General features: G+C 43.1%; 1 protein-coding gene and 1 long non-coding RNA gene across 3 annotated transcripts in view; both read left to right on the top strand.

Annotated features, from left to right (window-relative positions):
- The window catches only part of LOC140720303 (uncharacterized), a 1,203,583-nt gene that overhangs the window by 564,458 nt on the left and 621,471 nt on the right, over window positions 1-17,654 (top strand). The window lies entirely within an intron of this gene.
- On the top strand, window positions 11,303-17,390 carry LOC140720302 (uncharacterized). Its single transcript, XM_073035169.1, has 2 exons — window positions 11,303-11,356; window positions 14,155-17,390. Exon 2 carries the CDS (start codon window positions 14,567-14,569, stop codon window positions 15,896-15,898), a length of 1,332 nt encoding a protein of 443 aa, XP_072891270.1. The 5' UTR covers window positions 11,303-11,356; window positions 14,155-14,566; the 3' UTR covers window positions 15,899-17,390.

The raw sequence follows: 17,654 nt of genomic DNA, 5'->3' as shown, positions 1-17,654 counted from the left end.
GTGTAAATATAACTCCCAGACTATCGAGCCTGAGGGAACAAAGCTCAGAGTCTTGAGATGGTAAAGTAGGAAAGTTCAGTAATCCACGGAATAAATAATGGTGGAGAGATATTTGTAATCCAGGGTGAAACGTAGAGAAACGGCCGTTACTTCAAAATAACCGTCGACGAAGTTCTTATCCGTTGAATCCGTCTACATACGAGTTCTCAGCGAAAGTGACCTGTCACAGGAATACCGTCTTCCAGGGGTTACCACACAACATACCCAGGCAAGGGTTAACACAAGATATTCCACAATCCACTCCTATGGATTATACGAAGTGACAGCCACACACATTCGTTGTGGTTCCGTGTACCGATGATCAACCCACTCTTGTGGGCATAGGAGAGTTCCAAGCCTCAGCTGCGACTAACTGAAGCTATCAGCTTTTCCAATCTCTCTCTCTCTCTCTTTAGACTGACCGACTGCCTGTCTGCAGATCGCTCTCTCTCTCTCTTATGGTTCAGTCCACAGTCAGCGCTGTCAGCCTGTGACTGACGTCATAGTCCCGCCTCCTCACGCCGGCGCTCTTAAAGAAACAGTCACAGTACGACCGCAGGCTCGTAACAGCTGCAACACAACTTCCCGACTTTTTGAACTCAATGCTTCAACTAATTAAGACAACCATGCCATTTGCCTTCTTAACCACCCGATCAATCTGTGCAGTCTCTCTCAGGGAGCGATGAACTTGGAGTCTAAGATCCCTCTGATCATCGACACTGTTCAGGGTTTTGCATTTAACAGTGTACTGTCTCATACATTCGACCTACCGAGCTGCCAAGATGATCATCACTAATCAAATCTCACTGAGATTTCTCAGGTCCTGTTGAATTTATTGCCAAGTGCACAAGTACGGGAAGGTATAGGAACAGAGAAACACTGACTTGTGGCAGCATCACAGGCTGATTCAGATAACACACGGAACACAAATTATACGATTCTCAGTCAGTAACAATCTGTAAATATGTTTTATGTCATTAACAATATATAAAATACATTGTGTCATGATCGATATTAAAATGTGCATTTTGTGTCAATAACAGACTTGGAAATGTTGAATTTGATACCTGTCTCCATTCCTCCTGTAATCCACAACCAACTCCTTTGTTTTTGTCACAATATGGGAGAGTTTGTTTTCTTGACACCACTGTGTCGGGGTGATGACTTCTTCTCTGTCGGCTGCCTCTTTATTATTTGAGATTAGGCCAGTCAGTGTAGTGTCATCAGCAAATTTAATTAGCATATTGGAGCTGTGGGTGGCGACACAAGTCATGGGTATACAGAGAGTAAAGGAGAGGGCAAAGAGACACCCCTGTGGGGTATGTGTGCTGAGGGTCAGAGAGACAGAGGAGATGGAGCCCACTCTTACCACCTGCCGGCGATCTGACAGGAAGTCCAGGATCCAGCTACACATGGCAGGGTGAAGGACGAGATCTCTGAGCTTCTTGTCGATACTTCACGCCTTCGTACGGCTACTGCTCTGCCCATGACTGCAAGGAACTGCAGAGAACTTTGGAGAGCAGAGAACATCAGAGAAACAAGCCTCCCCTCCATGGACTCTTCCTACACTTCCCCTGCCTCGGAAAAGCAGGCCATGTACTCAAAGACCCTCACAATCTGGACATTCTTGCTGCAAACCCGCTCTGCCATCGGGGAAGAGATACAAAAGCCTTAAAGCGCGAACCTCCCGGCTCAAGGACGGCTTCCTGTCTGTGGTTATAACCCAAATGAATGATAAAATGGACTCGACCTCACAAGTTATCTCGACGTGTCTCTGCACCATATGTCTAGTGATTGTTTTGACAGTTTCATTTTTCATTTTTAGAATTTTTTTATTGATACTTAATCTTCTACATCTATAAAATGATACAAAGCGTCAATAGATTAATATGTATTCAATTAATAAAGCTAAAAAAATGATCGTAAAATATAAAAATGGAAAATATATATATAGAAAAATAAGGGGAAAAAGTACCCCATCTACCTCGGAAAAAACCCAGTAACCACAAAAAAGGGGTAAAAATCCATTAGGAATGAACCCTCCGGAGCAATACGTTTGACCATCATCTAAATTTTTAAAAAAAGAATCATCAACCGTCATTTCATATTTATAGAAAAATAAAATTGGACGGAAACCATACAGCATAATTCAAATTAAATGATAATATTTGACAAAAGAACCCCATCTTCTCCCAAAATCGAATCGAGTATCAAAAGTTCTACTTCTATTTTTTCCAAACTAAGACATAACATTCCTTGAGAAAACCATTCAATTAATGTAGGGGAAGAAATATCTTTCCATTTTAATAAAATAGCCCTTCTTGTCAGTAGCGTAACAAATGCAATTACATGTTGATCTGAAGATGAAATACCCTGAATATGATGTAGAGCTATTCCAAATAGAACAGTCAATCTATTAGGTTGTAAATTAATTTTCAGAGCTTTAGAAATTGTAGAAAATAAAGATTTTCAAAACGATTTTAATGAAGAATATGACCAGAACATATGTAACAAAGTAGCTACTTCAGTTTCATATTATCACAGCATTTGTCTGTAGTAGGAAATATTTTAGATAGTCTCTCCTTTGTAAAATAATAACAGTGAACAGTTTTAAATTGAATTAAACAATGGTTGGCACATACAGAAGAAGAATTTACGTTTTTCAAAACTCGAAGCTAATCTTCATTAACAAGGGTCATTTTAAGTTCTCTCTCCCAATCTTGTTTAATCTTTAGTGATAGGTTATCTTTTTGTAACAAAAATAAATTATAAATTCTGCTAATAGAACCTTTCACTAAGGGATTCAATTTCAAAATGGTATCCAACAAATCAGATTCTTGTAAATATGGAAACTTAGGTAAACATTGTTGTAAAAAATGTTTCACCTGAAGATATTGCAAAAAATGTGTACGAGCGAGAGGAAATTTGTTAATTAACTCTTCAAAGGTCATCAATCGACCATCACAAAATAAATCTGTAAAAGAATGGATCCCTTTATTTTTCCATAAGAGAAAAATGGGGTCAGTTCTTGAAAGTTTAAATGGAAAGTTTCGATATAAAAACTATACAACGTAAATTGTTTAAAATTTTAAAAATAATTACGAAACTGAACCCAAATCCGTAGGGATAGTTTACTAACCGGGTAAAAATTTAAATTTGGAATTTTAGAGAGCTGTAAAGGTAATGGAGCTCCTGAAACTAAAGTTAAATAAAATTGTTTAACAGCTTTTAATTCCAAATCAACCCATAATGATTTTTGGTTCTTATCAAGCCAATATAACCAAAAATATAATTGTCTAATATTCACAGCCCAATAATACAGTCTTAAATTAGGAAGTGCAAGTCAACCATCTTTTTTTAGAATTTTGTAAATGCTACTTATTAATTCTTGGTCTCTTATTGTTCCAAATAAAGGAAGAAATAAGAGAGTCAATTTGATCGAAATTTGATTTAGTTAAAAAGATAGGTATATTTTGGAAAATATATAAAAATCTAGGTAAAATCATTTTCACAGCATGAATACGACCTATTAAAGAAAAAGTAAGTGGATTCCATCTAGAAAATTATTGTTTCATGGAGTCCATTAAAGGAACTATATTCGCTTTATAAAGATCTTTATATTTTATAGTAATAATACCTAAATATTTAATATTTTAACTATTCTAAAAGGAATATCATTATATATATACTAACAGGGACATTTAATGGAAACAATTCACTGTTATTCAAGTTAAGTTTATATCCTGAAAATTTACCGAAATCTTTAAGTGTTTCCAAAAGATTAGGAATTGATTCCTCAAGATTTGAAATAAAAACCAAAACATCATCTGCTTAAAGAGAAATCTTATGTATGGTTCCATTCATAGAGATACCATGAATATTTTTAGCTTCACTTAGTGTTATAGCAAAAGTCTCCAATGCAAGTTTAAAAAATAAAGGGGTTAATGGACATCCCTGTCTAGTGCCACGAGAAAGTGAGAAAAAAGAAGAGCTGCAGTTATTAGTAATGACAAGCTCAAAGGCGGCTTTCTGTCTGTGGTTAGAAGCCAAATGAATGATAAAATGGACTCGGCCTCACAATGTAACTGGACGTGACCCTGCACCATATGTCTATCTGCACTGCACTTTCTCTGCAGCCATAATGCTTTGTTACAGTTATTGTTCTGTCGTATATCAGCTCAATGTACTGTTGTAATGTATCGATCTGTGTGGATGGTACGTCAGGCAAAGTTATCACTGTAGCTCAGTACATGATGATAATAACCAAATTCCCCATTTTAATTGTGTGGAAATATTAGACAGACTGAGTTTCTGCTCTGGAACCACAGAAGGAAACTGAACTGTTTTCATTCCTGAACTGAACTGAACTGTTGTCCAGCCTTTCGTTATAACTCGTGCTCTCTACTCCAGGCAGTATCCTGGTAAACCACTTCTGCGCCCTCTCCAAAGCCCCGACATCCTTCCGAGAATGGGGGCGACCAGAACTCTATGAATCACTCCAGATGTGGTCTAACTAGTTTTATAAAACTGTTGTTACGAACTGTGACGTTTTAGAAACGAACCAACAACAATAGAGTTCACACTGGAGTCTGGTTTTGATGGTTAAAACACTCTGTTTATCAGTATATACTTATAGTATAGTAACTTAACGAACTAAAGGAAAGTTAACTGTGTTAAGTGTATATATGTGTAAATATAACTCCCAGACTATTGAGCCTGAGGGAACAAAGCTCAGAGTCTTTAAATGGTAAAGTAGGAAAGTTCAGTAATCCACGGAATAAAGGACGGGAGAGAGATATTTGTAATCCAGGGTGAAACGTAGAGAAAAGGCCGTTACTTCAAAATAACCGTCGACGAAGTTCTTATCCGTTGAATCTGTCCACAGACGAGTTCTCAGCGAAAGTGACCTGTCACAGGAATACCGTCTTCCAGGGGTTACCACACAACATACCCAGGCAAGGGTTAACACAAGATATTCCAAAATCCACTCCTATGGATTATACGAAGTGACAGCCACACACGTTCGTTGTGGTTCCGTGTACCGATGATCAACCCACTCTTGTGGGCATAGGAGAGTTCCAAGCCTCAGCTGCGACTAACTGAAGCTATCAGCTTTTCCAGTCTCTCTCTCTCTCTCTCTCTCTCTCTCTCTCTCTCTCTCTCTCTCTCTCTCTCTCTCTCTCTCTCTCTCTCTCTCTCTCTCTCTCTCTCTCTCTCTCTCTCTCTCTCTCTCTCTCTCTCTCTCTCTCTCTCTCTCTCTCTCTCTCTCCCGACTGCCTGTCTGCAGCTCGCTCTCTCTCTCTCTTATGGTTCAGTCCACAGTCAGCGCTGTCAGCCTGTGACTGACGTCATAGTCCCGCCTCCTCACGCCGGCGCTCTTAAAGAAACAGTCACAGTACGACCGCAGGCTCGTAACAGCCGGAACACAACTTCCCGACTTTTGAACTCAATGCTTCAACTAATAAAGACAACCATGCCATTTGCCTTCTTAACCACCCAATCAATCTGTGCAGTCTCTTTCAGGGAGCGCTGTACTTGGAGTCTAAGATCCCTCTGATCATCGACACTGTTCAGGGTTTTGCATTTAACAGTGTACTGTCTCATACATTCGACCTACCGAGCTGCCAAGATGATCATCACTAATCAAATCTCACTGAGATTTCTCAGGTCCTGTTGAATTTATTGCCAAGTGCACAAGTACGGGGAGGCACAGGGACAGAGAAACACTGACTTGTGGCAGCATCACAGGCAAGTACATTCAGATAACACACGGAACACAAGTTATACGATTCTCTGTCAGTAAAAATCTATAAATATGTTTTCTGCCATTAACGATATATAATATACATTGTGTCATGATCAATATTAAAATGTGCATTTTGTGTCAATACCAGGCTTGGAAATGTTGAATTTAGTTCCTGTCTCCATTCCTCCTGTAATCCACAACCAGCTCCGTTGTTTTTGTCACAATGAGGGAGAGGTTGTTTTCTTGACACCACTGTGTCGGGGTGATGACCCCTGTAGGCTGCCTCGTTATTATTTGAAATTAGGCCAATCAATGTGGTCTCGTCAGTAAATTTAATTCACAGATTGGAGCTGTGGGTGGCGACACAAGTAATGGGTGCACAGAGAGTAAAGGAGGGAGCAAGGAGACACCCCTGTGGGGTATGTGTGCTGAGTCTCAGAGAGACGGAGGTGAGGAAGCCCACTCTTACCACTTACCGGGGATCTGACAGGAAGTCCAGGATCCAGCTACACAAGGCAGGGTGAAGGCCGAGGTCTCTGAGCTTCTTGTCGATACTTCACGCCTTCGTATGGCTACTTCTCCGCCCATGACTACAAGGAACTGCAGAGAACTTTGGAGAGCAGAGAACATCAGAGAAACAAGCCTCCCCTCCATGGACTCTCCCTACACTTCCCCTGCCTCGGAAAAGCAGGTCATGTACTCAAAGATCCTCACAACCTGGACATTCTCGCTGCAAACCCGCTCCCCCATCGGGGAAGAGATACAAAAGCCTTAAAGCGCGTACCACCCGGCTCAAGGACGGCTTCCTGTCTGTGGTTATAATCCAAATGAATGATAAAATGGACTCAACCTCACAATGTAACTCGACGTGACCCTGCACCATATGTCTATCTGCACTGCACTTTCTCTGCAGCCATAATGCTTTGTTACAGTTATTGTTCTGTCGTATATCAGCTCAATGTACTGTTGCAATGTATCGATCTGTGTGGATGGTACGTCAGGCACGATTTTCACTGTATCTCAGTACGTGATAAGAATAAACAAATTCCCCATTTTAATTGTGCGGAAATATTAGACAGACTGAGCTTCTGCTCTGGCCACAGAAGGAAACTGACCTGTTGTCATTTCTGTGGAAAGCAAATATATGGAAAATGCTTCAATCTCACATTACGATCTGCGGTAACTGGGAACAGGTGACCGGTGATGGGTCTCCCATATCAATATCAGAATCAGGTTTCATAGCACCGGCATATGATATTAAATTCGTTGTCCCTTCGGCAGCAGTAGAACCTAATTCATAACAATAGATTTTAACAATTGTGGATTAAAATAAGAATATACATATTAAATAGTTAAATTACATAAATAGTGCAAAATATTTATTTTTTAAAAAATGTAATAAACTATTTCAATTGTGTGGAACAATTTGACTGACCTGCTTGTTGCTTTGGAAATTGTGGAGTGAAGCTTAACTAAACTGTACACATTTATGAGAAACTCAGAGAACTAGAAAAGGCTAAATTCTCATATGAATGGGTCATATACCCAGAAATATTGGCTGCACTTTGGCAGGTCGAAACAGTGGAATAGACCATAAGACCATAAAATATTGGAGCGGAAGTAGACCATTCGGTCCATCGAGTCTTCTCCGCCTTTTAGTCATGGGCTGATCCAATTCTTCCAGACATCCCCACTCCCCTGCCTTCACCCCATACCCTTTGATGCGCTGGCTAATCAAACACCTATCTATCTCAGCCTTAAACGCACCCAATGACTTGGCCTCCACAGCCGCTCATGGCAACAAGTTCCACCGATTTACCACCCACTGACTAAAGTAATTTCTCCCCATCTCTGTTCGAAATGGACGTCCTTCAATTCTGAAGTCATGCCCTCTTGTCCTAGGATCCAATTAATTTTGACATATCTAATCTGTTCAGACCTTTTAACATTCAGAATGTTTCTATGAGATCTCATTATTCTCCCGAACTCCAGGGAATACAGCCCAAGAGCGGTCAGACGTTCTTCTTATGGTAAACCTTTCATTCGTGGAATCATTCTCGTGAATCTTCTCTGAACCCTCTCCAACGTCAGTATATCATTTCTAAAATAATTATCACAAAACTGCACACAATAGTCTGTGTGACCTCAGGAGTGCCTTATAGAGCCTCACCATGGCATCCCTGCTCTTTTAATACCTCTAGAAATTTTCTCTTTCTCCATACCTCTAGAAATTAAAGCCAACATTGCATTTGCCTTTTTCACCACAGACCCATCCTGGAAGCTAACCTTTAGGGTATCCGGCACAAGGACTCCCAAGTCCATTTGCATCTCTGCATTTTGAATTCTCTCTCCATCTAAACAATAGTCTGCCCTTTTATTTCTTCCACCAAAGTGCAAGACCATACACTTTACAACTTTGTATTTCATTTGCCACTTCTTTGCCCATTCCCCTGATCTGAAGCCCTACCCACTACTCAAGTCTCTCAGCCACATATGAATACGCCTGATCATGCTATTCTTCCAGCGATAGCACGTGGCACAGGCAGCAATCCCGAGATCCACAGGGGCTGTGTTGGCAACGTTTTTTTAATGCTCTATGTCAATGCATTGGATGACAGTATTGATGGCCCTGTGGCCAAATTTACAAATGAAGTCGAATATTGAAAGGACTGGATAGAGAGGTCGTGGAGGGTTTTTGTATCTGGTTATCACAATGCCAAAAATACAACTGAAATATAGAATCGATAGGCTTGCTCCGCAGCTTGAGATTCTAATTTGGAGAATGGCGCTTTATTCACAAAATCCTCACAGCCCACAGTGACTGTGCACTGATCCCAGTAATGGAACTCGCCACTGCAGCCCCAAAATGCACTATGCACTGACTGCAAAGCTACGAAATTGCATGTGAATAGCCTCCCCTCCCCCAACTCCACACTTTCTGCGTCACCAGCAGACTGGGACATCTCACATCTCGCTGCCTCCGCCAGGACATTAAACTGTGAACAAATGTGGTCAGGGACTGATCTCTGGGGTACTCCAAACGCTACCTCCTTCCAGTCTGAAAACGACCCACTCATCCAGCCACATACTACCGGCAGTTTATCGATCTCCAACGAAAAAGCCTAATCACCTACTCCTGAGGATCAATACCATTGCTGACTCTGAGTTTACCACCGTCAAATGCCGGGAGGGACATAATAATCAGAAAGTCTCTAGTCACAGCCGTGTAAATAAAATGTGATCTCAGTAGGTGTGTGGCGCATGCTCAGAATGCGAAGGAGACAGACAAACTGAGCCAAGTCACAGACTGATGAAGGGGAGGAATAATCCATTTTGATACAGAGAAGGAAGCAGAGAGTTTGATATTGTGCCTGATGCCGGAACTGTGGCCAGTTAGAAGATGAAGTCTTGTTCCTTCAAATTGCTTTGAGCTGTGACTTTTTTTTTCTCAGAAGGCACCATTATCTGAGTTGAAATGTTGTCCTTCACCCACTGACGTGGTTTGTAAACTTTTAACAGTGTAGAAAAGTCAGAGGATTTGTGTATGGGAATCACAAACACAACAACACGTTAGTTCCGCTGTATCTGTCAGTTCACCAGCGCTTGAATGCCGCCAGTCCTTGAATGTGGAGGCGGAGATGGCGGAGAACACCGAGCCCCTCTCGCGACAAGGAGAGCCCGAACACATGTCCATGTCCGTGATGTGATTGGATACATCGCCATGACGTTGTAGCACTGTGACGTCATTCACAGGCTCTCATTTTGGAAGGGGTTCATCCGGCCATCGCAGATGCACCAACAGCTTCGCACTGGGATGCGGCCGTTCACCTGCTCCGTGTGTGTGAAGAGACTCATTCAGTTAACCCACCTTGTGGTGCTCCGGTGAGTTCACAATAAATAGAGGCCACATTTCTGTCCGGAGTGAGCAAAGAGTTTTACTCAATCATCCCAGCTGCTGCAACACCAGCAACTTCACATCAGGGAGGAAGTTCAAATCAGCTCCGTGTTAAATGTTTCACCATCACGGTGACTGAAGGCAGCTGCAGGTTCATGAGGGACTGTTACTGTCAGATTCTGCAGTTCTTGCGGCTGCTCATCGCACCCAGGACTGAACCCTGGTCACTGAGCATTGGAGGAGTCTGTTCTGCTGATGTTTGCCGTAAACTAGACTGGTGTTTAATATTGTGAAGCTGTGACAGATAAATCAGTCTGTATCAAATCCCGTGTGTCAGGTACTTAAAGTCTCTACCACGCTCACTGTGTACACTAGAGAGGCCACTCGGCCCATCTGGTCCTGGCCCATGTTTCTGTTCCATATCAGAATATCAAAATCTATCCCTGCCATTCCCCTCTCACTCTCCCTGAGATGACAGGTTGCAACTAGTCACCACTCCGTGGGATAGGAGATTTCCCTTGAATTTCATAGAATCATAGAAATCTACAACACATTACAAACGCTTTGGCCCACAATGTTGTGCCGACCATGTAACGTACTCTAGAAATTGCTTAGAATTACCCTATCGCATCGCCCTCTATTTTCCTAAGCTCCATGTACCTGTCTAAGAGTCTCTTAAAAGACTCTATTGTATCCGCCTCTACCACCGTCGCTGGCAGTGCGTTCCACACACATACCACTCTTTGCTTAAAAACCTTAGCTCTGACGCCTCCCCTGTACCTACTCTCAAGCAGCATAAACCTAATCCCCCTCGTGTTAGCCGTTTCAGCCCTGGGAAAAAGCCTCTGGCTATCCACACGACCAATGCCTCATCATTTTATACACCTGCATGAATTCCCTGCATGATTTTCTCCAGACTGAATAAGACAATGAACTCACTGTGGTTGTGACGTTCTTCAGGGCTCCGGACGAAGATGGTTAAACTCCTTCTTCCTTGCTCTTTTCAATGTTTTAGGTCATTTTCACCAATTTTAAAGGACTGTGCCTCAGACAGCACAATTGTTACGTACCAGCAGCAATAGATCACTAATGGAGTCTGGTTTCGATGTGAAAACCACTAGCTTTATCTGTATCTACTCCAAATATAAAAGATTAAACGAAATAAACAGAAGTTCAAAGTGTTGTGCATATATATAGCTCCCAAACTATCAAGCTTGGGAAACAATGCTTAAAGTCTTAAGATGGTAAAGTGGAAAAGTTCAGTAATCCACGGAATAAGTGAGTGAGAGGAGAGGTTTGTAAATCCACTCGAAAATGTAGCATTTTGAGTGTGTGCGTCTCTGTATTCCCAGCAGCTGCAGAATCTCCTGTGTTTTATATCTGCATTTTACTTTGGCATTGGATACACGTTGATATTGAGTATATTGTTTATGGGAGCTTTCTGCGTTAAAATAGCTGCAGATTTTTCAATACACACACGAAAAAAATGAGGTATGAATATTGAACCAGAGCCTGCAGAAATATTTAATGGCACCGTGATTACCCATAAGGCGTTGCGTTTACAATTTCGCTGGCGCTGAAGCACCGAACAGATGCGCAGGCGTCAGGGCCGATGACGTCACCAAGTATCACGCATGCGCACGGTACACAGAAGGCCTTGGAAATTCCGTTTGCGGGTAAGATCGATTCTCTGTGTTTTTATCTTAAACAGCGACTGAGGGACGATTCCTGTGAAATCCGGACACCGTGACCCGCAATCCCGGGACACTCCTGCTCTCTCAGCCCCACGATCCGTACATGGGTCCCGGGGAGCTTCCGGCCGATGAGGGAATGGGAACCGATAGATCTCTCAGACAGAGCTGAGCTCCAGCTATCTAAATGCAAGTATTAGGAACTCGGAGAAAGGGAACAAAATCTTTTATATCACCAGTTGAGAAAATCACCTTTGTTCTATCTCCAATCACAAACAAGAGAACATCTGCAGATGCTGGAAATCCAAGCAACACAAATCATATTATTATTATCACAAAACATATCATATTATTACTGAGTTAAGTATTGTATGTAAGGAGTTTTTGCTACAACAAGTGTATGGGACATTGGAAAAAATGTTGAATTTCCCCATGGGGATGAATAAAGTATCTATCTATCTATCTAAATTGCTGGATGAACTCAGCTTTAGTACACGTTTCCATAGATCCTGCCTGGTCTGCTGAGTTCCTCCAGCATTTTGTGTGTGTTCTTGCTCTGGACTTTTCTACCGGTGAGGACATGTTTTGTCCCATTCTCTCTGGGTACATAATGATATCAAACACCTTTGTCCTGAGCAACAAGTAGCTTTCACATCACAAATGTGCCAGACTCCAATGAGACAGACTACTGCCTTCATATTCATTGGCATTGCCATCACTGAGTTCACCACCGTTAGTCACTTGGGGGAGACTTCAGGGGAAATATTTATGTACAATACAGAAACTGGTGTTACCTGTGTGCATTGTGGTGATGCTAAAGTTGCTGGAGAATTTGCAAGTGGGAAGAAATGGAGTGCTATTTGGAAATCTGACTTTTTAAAGCATAATTTAGCAAGCAAATCACATATGGACAATGTGCAAAAGCTTTGGTGAGAAAATCTTTCATTACCCGTTCCAGGCCTGCTACATAGGTTGTGTGAGAGTGCAGATGAACTGGATCGAACCCAGAGGAGATCAAAGTTCCTATTGACAGTGATTTGCTAGCTGTGAAAATGAATACCTCTCTATATAAAATTCACTGTGCACATCTTGTCACTGGGTAAAAAAAAATGCACAGTGCAAGATTTATCTGCACATCAGTTATTACAAATTGGAGGGGATATTGGAGGGAAGGAGGGGAGAGCTCAAGTGTCCCTGATGCCCTCACCTACAAGATGTGCATCTACCTGCAGCTTGTAACCCGGCACTTTAAGGAGTTGAATCTTGAAATGGGTGAATTGCAGATCATCCAGCAGTTGGAGGGGGTGATAGATATGACATGAAGAGAGGTGAGTTACACCCAAGGTGCAGGACACAGGAAACAGTGTGAGAGTCAGGTAGGTGAATGAGGTTAAATAGCCATCGCAGAGTACTTTGTTGCTATCCCGCACAACAGCAGGTGGACCACTTTAGACACTGTTGGGGGTAATTGCCTGACAGAGGAAAGTCAAAGGGGTGATAGGAGATTTGTTAGTTAGGGGAACAGACCAAGAGGCAACTAATATCCTAGTGATATGGCTTGCTAGAGGTAGTGTTGGGGGGGGGGGGGGGGGGTTGATGTGGTTTAAGTAAGTTGTAGGGGGAATGGGAGCTAGATTGACAGAACAGATAGTGGAGAGGGTGAATTGAATTGACTTTATTACATCGATCCTTCATATAGATGAGGAGTAGAAATATTTACGTTACTGTCTAAATGTGCAATGTGTAATTTAAATTAACTTATGATAATTAGTTTGTACATAGGACAGTCAAGAAAACAGAAATCAATTATTCAGTCTGATGGCCTGGTGGAAGATAATGTCCTGGAGCCTGTTGGTGCTTTTGCTGTGGTACCGTTTCCTGGATGGTAGCAGCAGGAACAGTTTGTGGTTGTGGTGAATTTGGTCCCCAATATCCTTTGGGCCATTTTTACACAAATCCATACCCCTACCATCCAGGCTCCCATCCAAACTGCTTTTAAATTTTGAAACCAAGCTCATATTCACCACTTGTGCTGGCATCTCATTCCACACTCTCACAACCATTTCAGTAAAGACCTTTTCCAAATGTTCCCATGAAATATTCACCTTCCCCACTTACCCATGACCTCTGATTGTCATCCCACCCAACCTCGGTGGAAAAAGCTGCTTGCATTTATTTACCCAATCTTCTCCCTCATCATCTTGTATACTTCCAACAAATCCTCAAAGCAATGTGTAATTTCCTTGTTTATGTTTAGAGCCTTTTTTATGTGTATAAGATGATGAGGGGCATTGATCGTGTGCACAGCCAGAGGTTTGTTTTCCCAGGGCTGAAATGTCTAACACGAGGGAGCAGAGTTTTAAGGTGCTTGGAAATAGATACCGAGGAGATGTCAGGGGTAAGTTTTTTACACAGAGAGTGGTGGGTGCATGGAATGCACTGCAGGCTATTTGTGTGAGAGTATTTCAGTTACTGTGGGGCCAGGAGCCCGTGCTGCTCAGTGGGAACAGGGATAATACCAATGGAGAGAGTCAAACTGAGCCAGGTCACAGATCGGAGATGGCAGAAATGCTCCATTCTTATAGAGACAGGAAGAGCATCAGAGAGTTTGATGGTCATTCCAGATACCAGCACTGTGCCCAGTTAGATGATTATTTCTCTCTCCAACTTGTGTTGAACCTCACTGTAACTGTGTGATGTCAGATCACACCTTGAAAACTCAAATGATATCATCTGAAATTTTGTCCTACACCCACTGATGGATTTTGTAAATCTTTTTACAGGTTACAAATCACAAGGAATTTCTCTCCGGAAATCTAAAACACAACACACCAGTTTTGCTGTCTCTGTCCAGATATTTAAGAAGTGGAGCAAGCGATTCACTCAATCAGCATTCCTGCTCAGACTGTGGAGAGGGATTCACTCTATCATCTGACCGACTGGCACACCTGTCATTTTAAACGGGTAGGGGGTGCCCAGTCATCTGCGCAGACAGTGGGAATGGATTCAGATGGACATTTCAACTGAAGGGACATCAATAAGTTCACACTGGGACAAGGCCATCCACCTGTTCTGTGTGTGAGAAAAGATTCAGTTGGTCTTCCCACCTGTGGACACACCAGTTAGTTCACACTGGGGCAGAGGCTGGTCATTTGCTGAATTTGTAGGGAAGGTTTCACTCGGTCATCTGACCAAATGGTTCACCAGCAAGTCCACACTGAGGAGTGGCTGTTCACTTGTTTGGACTGTGGGAAGGGATTCACTAAGTCATCTAAACTGAAGCTACATCAGAGAGTTCACACTGGGGAGAGACAGTTTACCTGCTCATACTGTGGAAAAGGATTCACTTGCTCACACCAACTGAAAGTACATCAAAGAATTCACACTGGAGAGAGGCCGTTCACTTGCTCAGACTGTGGGAAGGGATTCACTCGTTCATCTGAACTGAAGGTACATCAGCGAGTTCACACTGGGGAGAGGCCGTTCACCTGCTCAGACTGTGGGAAGGGATTCACTTGCTCATCTAAACTGAAGGTACATCAGCGAGTTCACACTGGAGAGAGGCTGTTCACCTGCTCAGATTGTGGGAAGGGATTCACTCAGTCAGCCCACCTACAAGCACACAGGTCAGTTCACACTGGGGAGAGGCCGTTTACCTGCTCATACTGTGGGGAGGGATTCACTTTGTCATCACAGCTACTGAGACATCAGTCAGTTCACACTGGGGAGTGGCCATTCACCTGCTCAGTGTGTGGGAAGGGATTCACTCAGTCATCCACCCTAATGGCTCACCAGCGAGTTCACACTGGGGAGCGGCCGTTCACCTGCTCGGACTGTGGGAAGGGATTCACTCTGTCATCTAAACTGAAGGTACATCAGAGAGTACACACTGGAGAGAGGCCGTTCATCTGCTCTGTCTGTGGGAAGGGATTCACTTGTTCACCTGACCTGAAGGTACATCAGAGAGTTCACACTGGGGAACGGCCGTTCAGATGCTCAGACTGTGGGAAGGGATTCACTCGGTCATCTCACCTAATGGTTCACCAGCGAGCTCACACAGGGGAGCGGCCATTCACATGCTCAGACTGTGGGAAAGGATTCACTCAGTCATCCCACCTATTGGCACACCAGCGAGTTCACACAGGGGAGCGGCCATTCACCTGTTCAGACTGTGGTAAGGGATTCACTCGGTCATCTCAACTGAAGGTACATCAGCGAATTCACACTGGAGAGAGGCCATTCAGCTGTTCAGACTGTGGGAAAAGATTTACTCAGTCATCTCAAGTGAAGGTACATCAAAGAGTTCACACTGGGGAACGACCGTTCACCTGCTTAGATTGTGGGAAGGGATTCACTTTGTCATCTAAACTGAAGGTACATCAGCGAGTTCACACTGGGGAGCGGCCATTCACCTGCTCAGACTGTGGGAAGGGATTCACTCAGTCATACCACCTGCAAGCACACTGGTCAGTTCACACTGGGGAGAGGCCGTTCACAGACTCAAGCCTGAATTATCCCTCTGTGTAGATGCTACAGTGTAGCATACACAGTAGCCCACGCAAGTGGCCTATGCCGTTGTGAGCATTTTTACTTGTGAGTTCGTGTGTCTGCGTTGTTCTGGCAAAACGCTAGTTGGTGTTGGGGTTCTATGGCACTGTGTTGAATTGACTCATGTGGAGTTGGGAACGATGGTGACTGCTGAGTACATCTTGTTGGAGTTGGAGCTATTAGATGTTGAACAAGAGTTACTTTTATTGAAATTACTGCAGCGCAGAAAAGAGAGAAGTTTTTTCATTTCTTTGTGCAGTCCGTGACATCCAAACCGATGTTTGTGGAAATTTATTTGCACGAATTTCATGCAATTTGCAAGTCTTTATAGTATACCAACGAAGAGTCGTACAAATGTACATATTTTCTGACTTCCTCACTTAACCTCTCCTCGATTTGGTCCATTTTCCAACTTCGAAGCAACAGGAAATCCCTAGGAGGAAATGAGCTGCTACCAAGCAGACCGATCACAGTTCTCGCGGTCTGTGACGCACAGTTACATTTTCATAAGGTGCGCATTAGGCTACGGCGTACGGTATGGCCTAGGGTGCCGCGTCAGATACGCAGCTATGTGGACCGTACAGTGAAGCATAATTCAGGCTTCAGTGTGTGGGAAGGGATTCACTCGGACATCTCAACTACAGAGACACCAGCGAGTTCACACTGGGGAGAGGCAGATCTGATGCTCAGACTTTGGGAAGAGATTCTCTCTGTGAAATCAACCTAATGTGCATGACTGAGTTCACACTGGGGAGAGACCGTTCACCTGCTGTGTATTTCAGAAGTGATTCACTCAGTAATCTAACCATATGCAACTCTTGCTTCGGCTAGCAGCTTAATATAGGGGGTGATAACCCCCCAGCCCGGCCAAACTTAAGAAATCTTGTTTGGGTGGATGCTGTGTGATGTGTCCCCTGTTACAAATCAGTACCCTGAAATAACAAACAGTACACAATATGTGATTAAATGACTGAGATGTATAATTCTTACTTTGACTATATGGTTAGTGAAGTAATCAAAAAGAAAGAAAAAGGGCCCACTCTCTCTTCTTCTCATCTCTCGCCAGCAAAAGACCATGAAAATCTCTCTTCCTGACTCACAAGGAAGAACATTTCTGTCATTGGACAGTCCCACACTCCAAAACCCTGTTATCTCTAGTCTTACCCTAAACATTGCTGCTGCAGAGAAGCCATTACCTCAGCAGTGAAACATTGCAGAGAGTCCACTGCATCAGCAGTGAAACCTTACAGTGCGTTACACTTGTGACACACTACCGGGTTCAAACTGGGGAGAAAGTTTCAATAAGCTGCTTGCTGCATATTTGTCCATCACCGTTGCTGAATGCAACTTTGAGAATGACTGTCAGTGCTAAACTCTGTAGGTGTTGAACTCTGCAACTGTTGCTGCTGCTGACCACACCCAGGTCTGCACCCTGGTCACCGGGCATGGGAGGAGTTTCCTCTGCTGCATATTCACCTTTAATGGGACTAGATCTGTGACAAATAAATCAGTCCTATTTTAAACACTGTCTCTGGTACTTAGTGAATTTATAACACACCTAGTGTACAGTAGAGAGTCAACTCAGGCCGGCTGCACCTGATTCTGTTCCACAACAGATCTTTCAAATCCTCCCCTGTTGCTCACCTCTCACTCTCCCTGTGGTGATGGGTTCCAAATTGTCATCACTCTGGGTGAAGAGGTTTCCCTTGAATTTCCTGCAGACTGAAGAAGTCGA

This window comes from Hemitrygon akajei, unplaced genomic scaffold (genome assembly GCF_048418815.1).
Source record: "Hemitrygon akajei unplaced genomic scaffold, sHemAka1.3 Scf000041, whole genome shotgun sequence".
In the NCBI taxonomy this organism is placed as follows: Eukaryota; Metazoa; Chordata; class Chondrichthyes; order Myliobatiformes; family Dasyatidae; genus Hemitrygon; species Hemitrygon akajei.
Note: the sequence above shows the minus strand (reverse complement) of the source record. Positions and strands in the feature narration are given on the sequence as shown.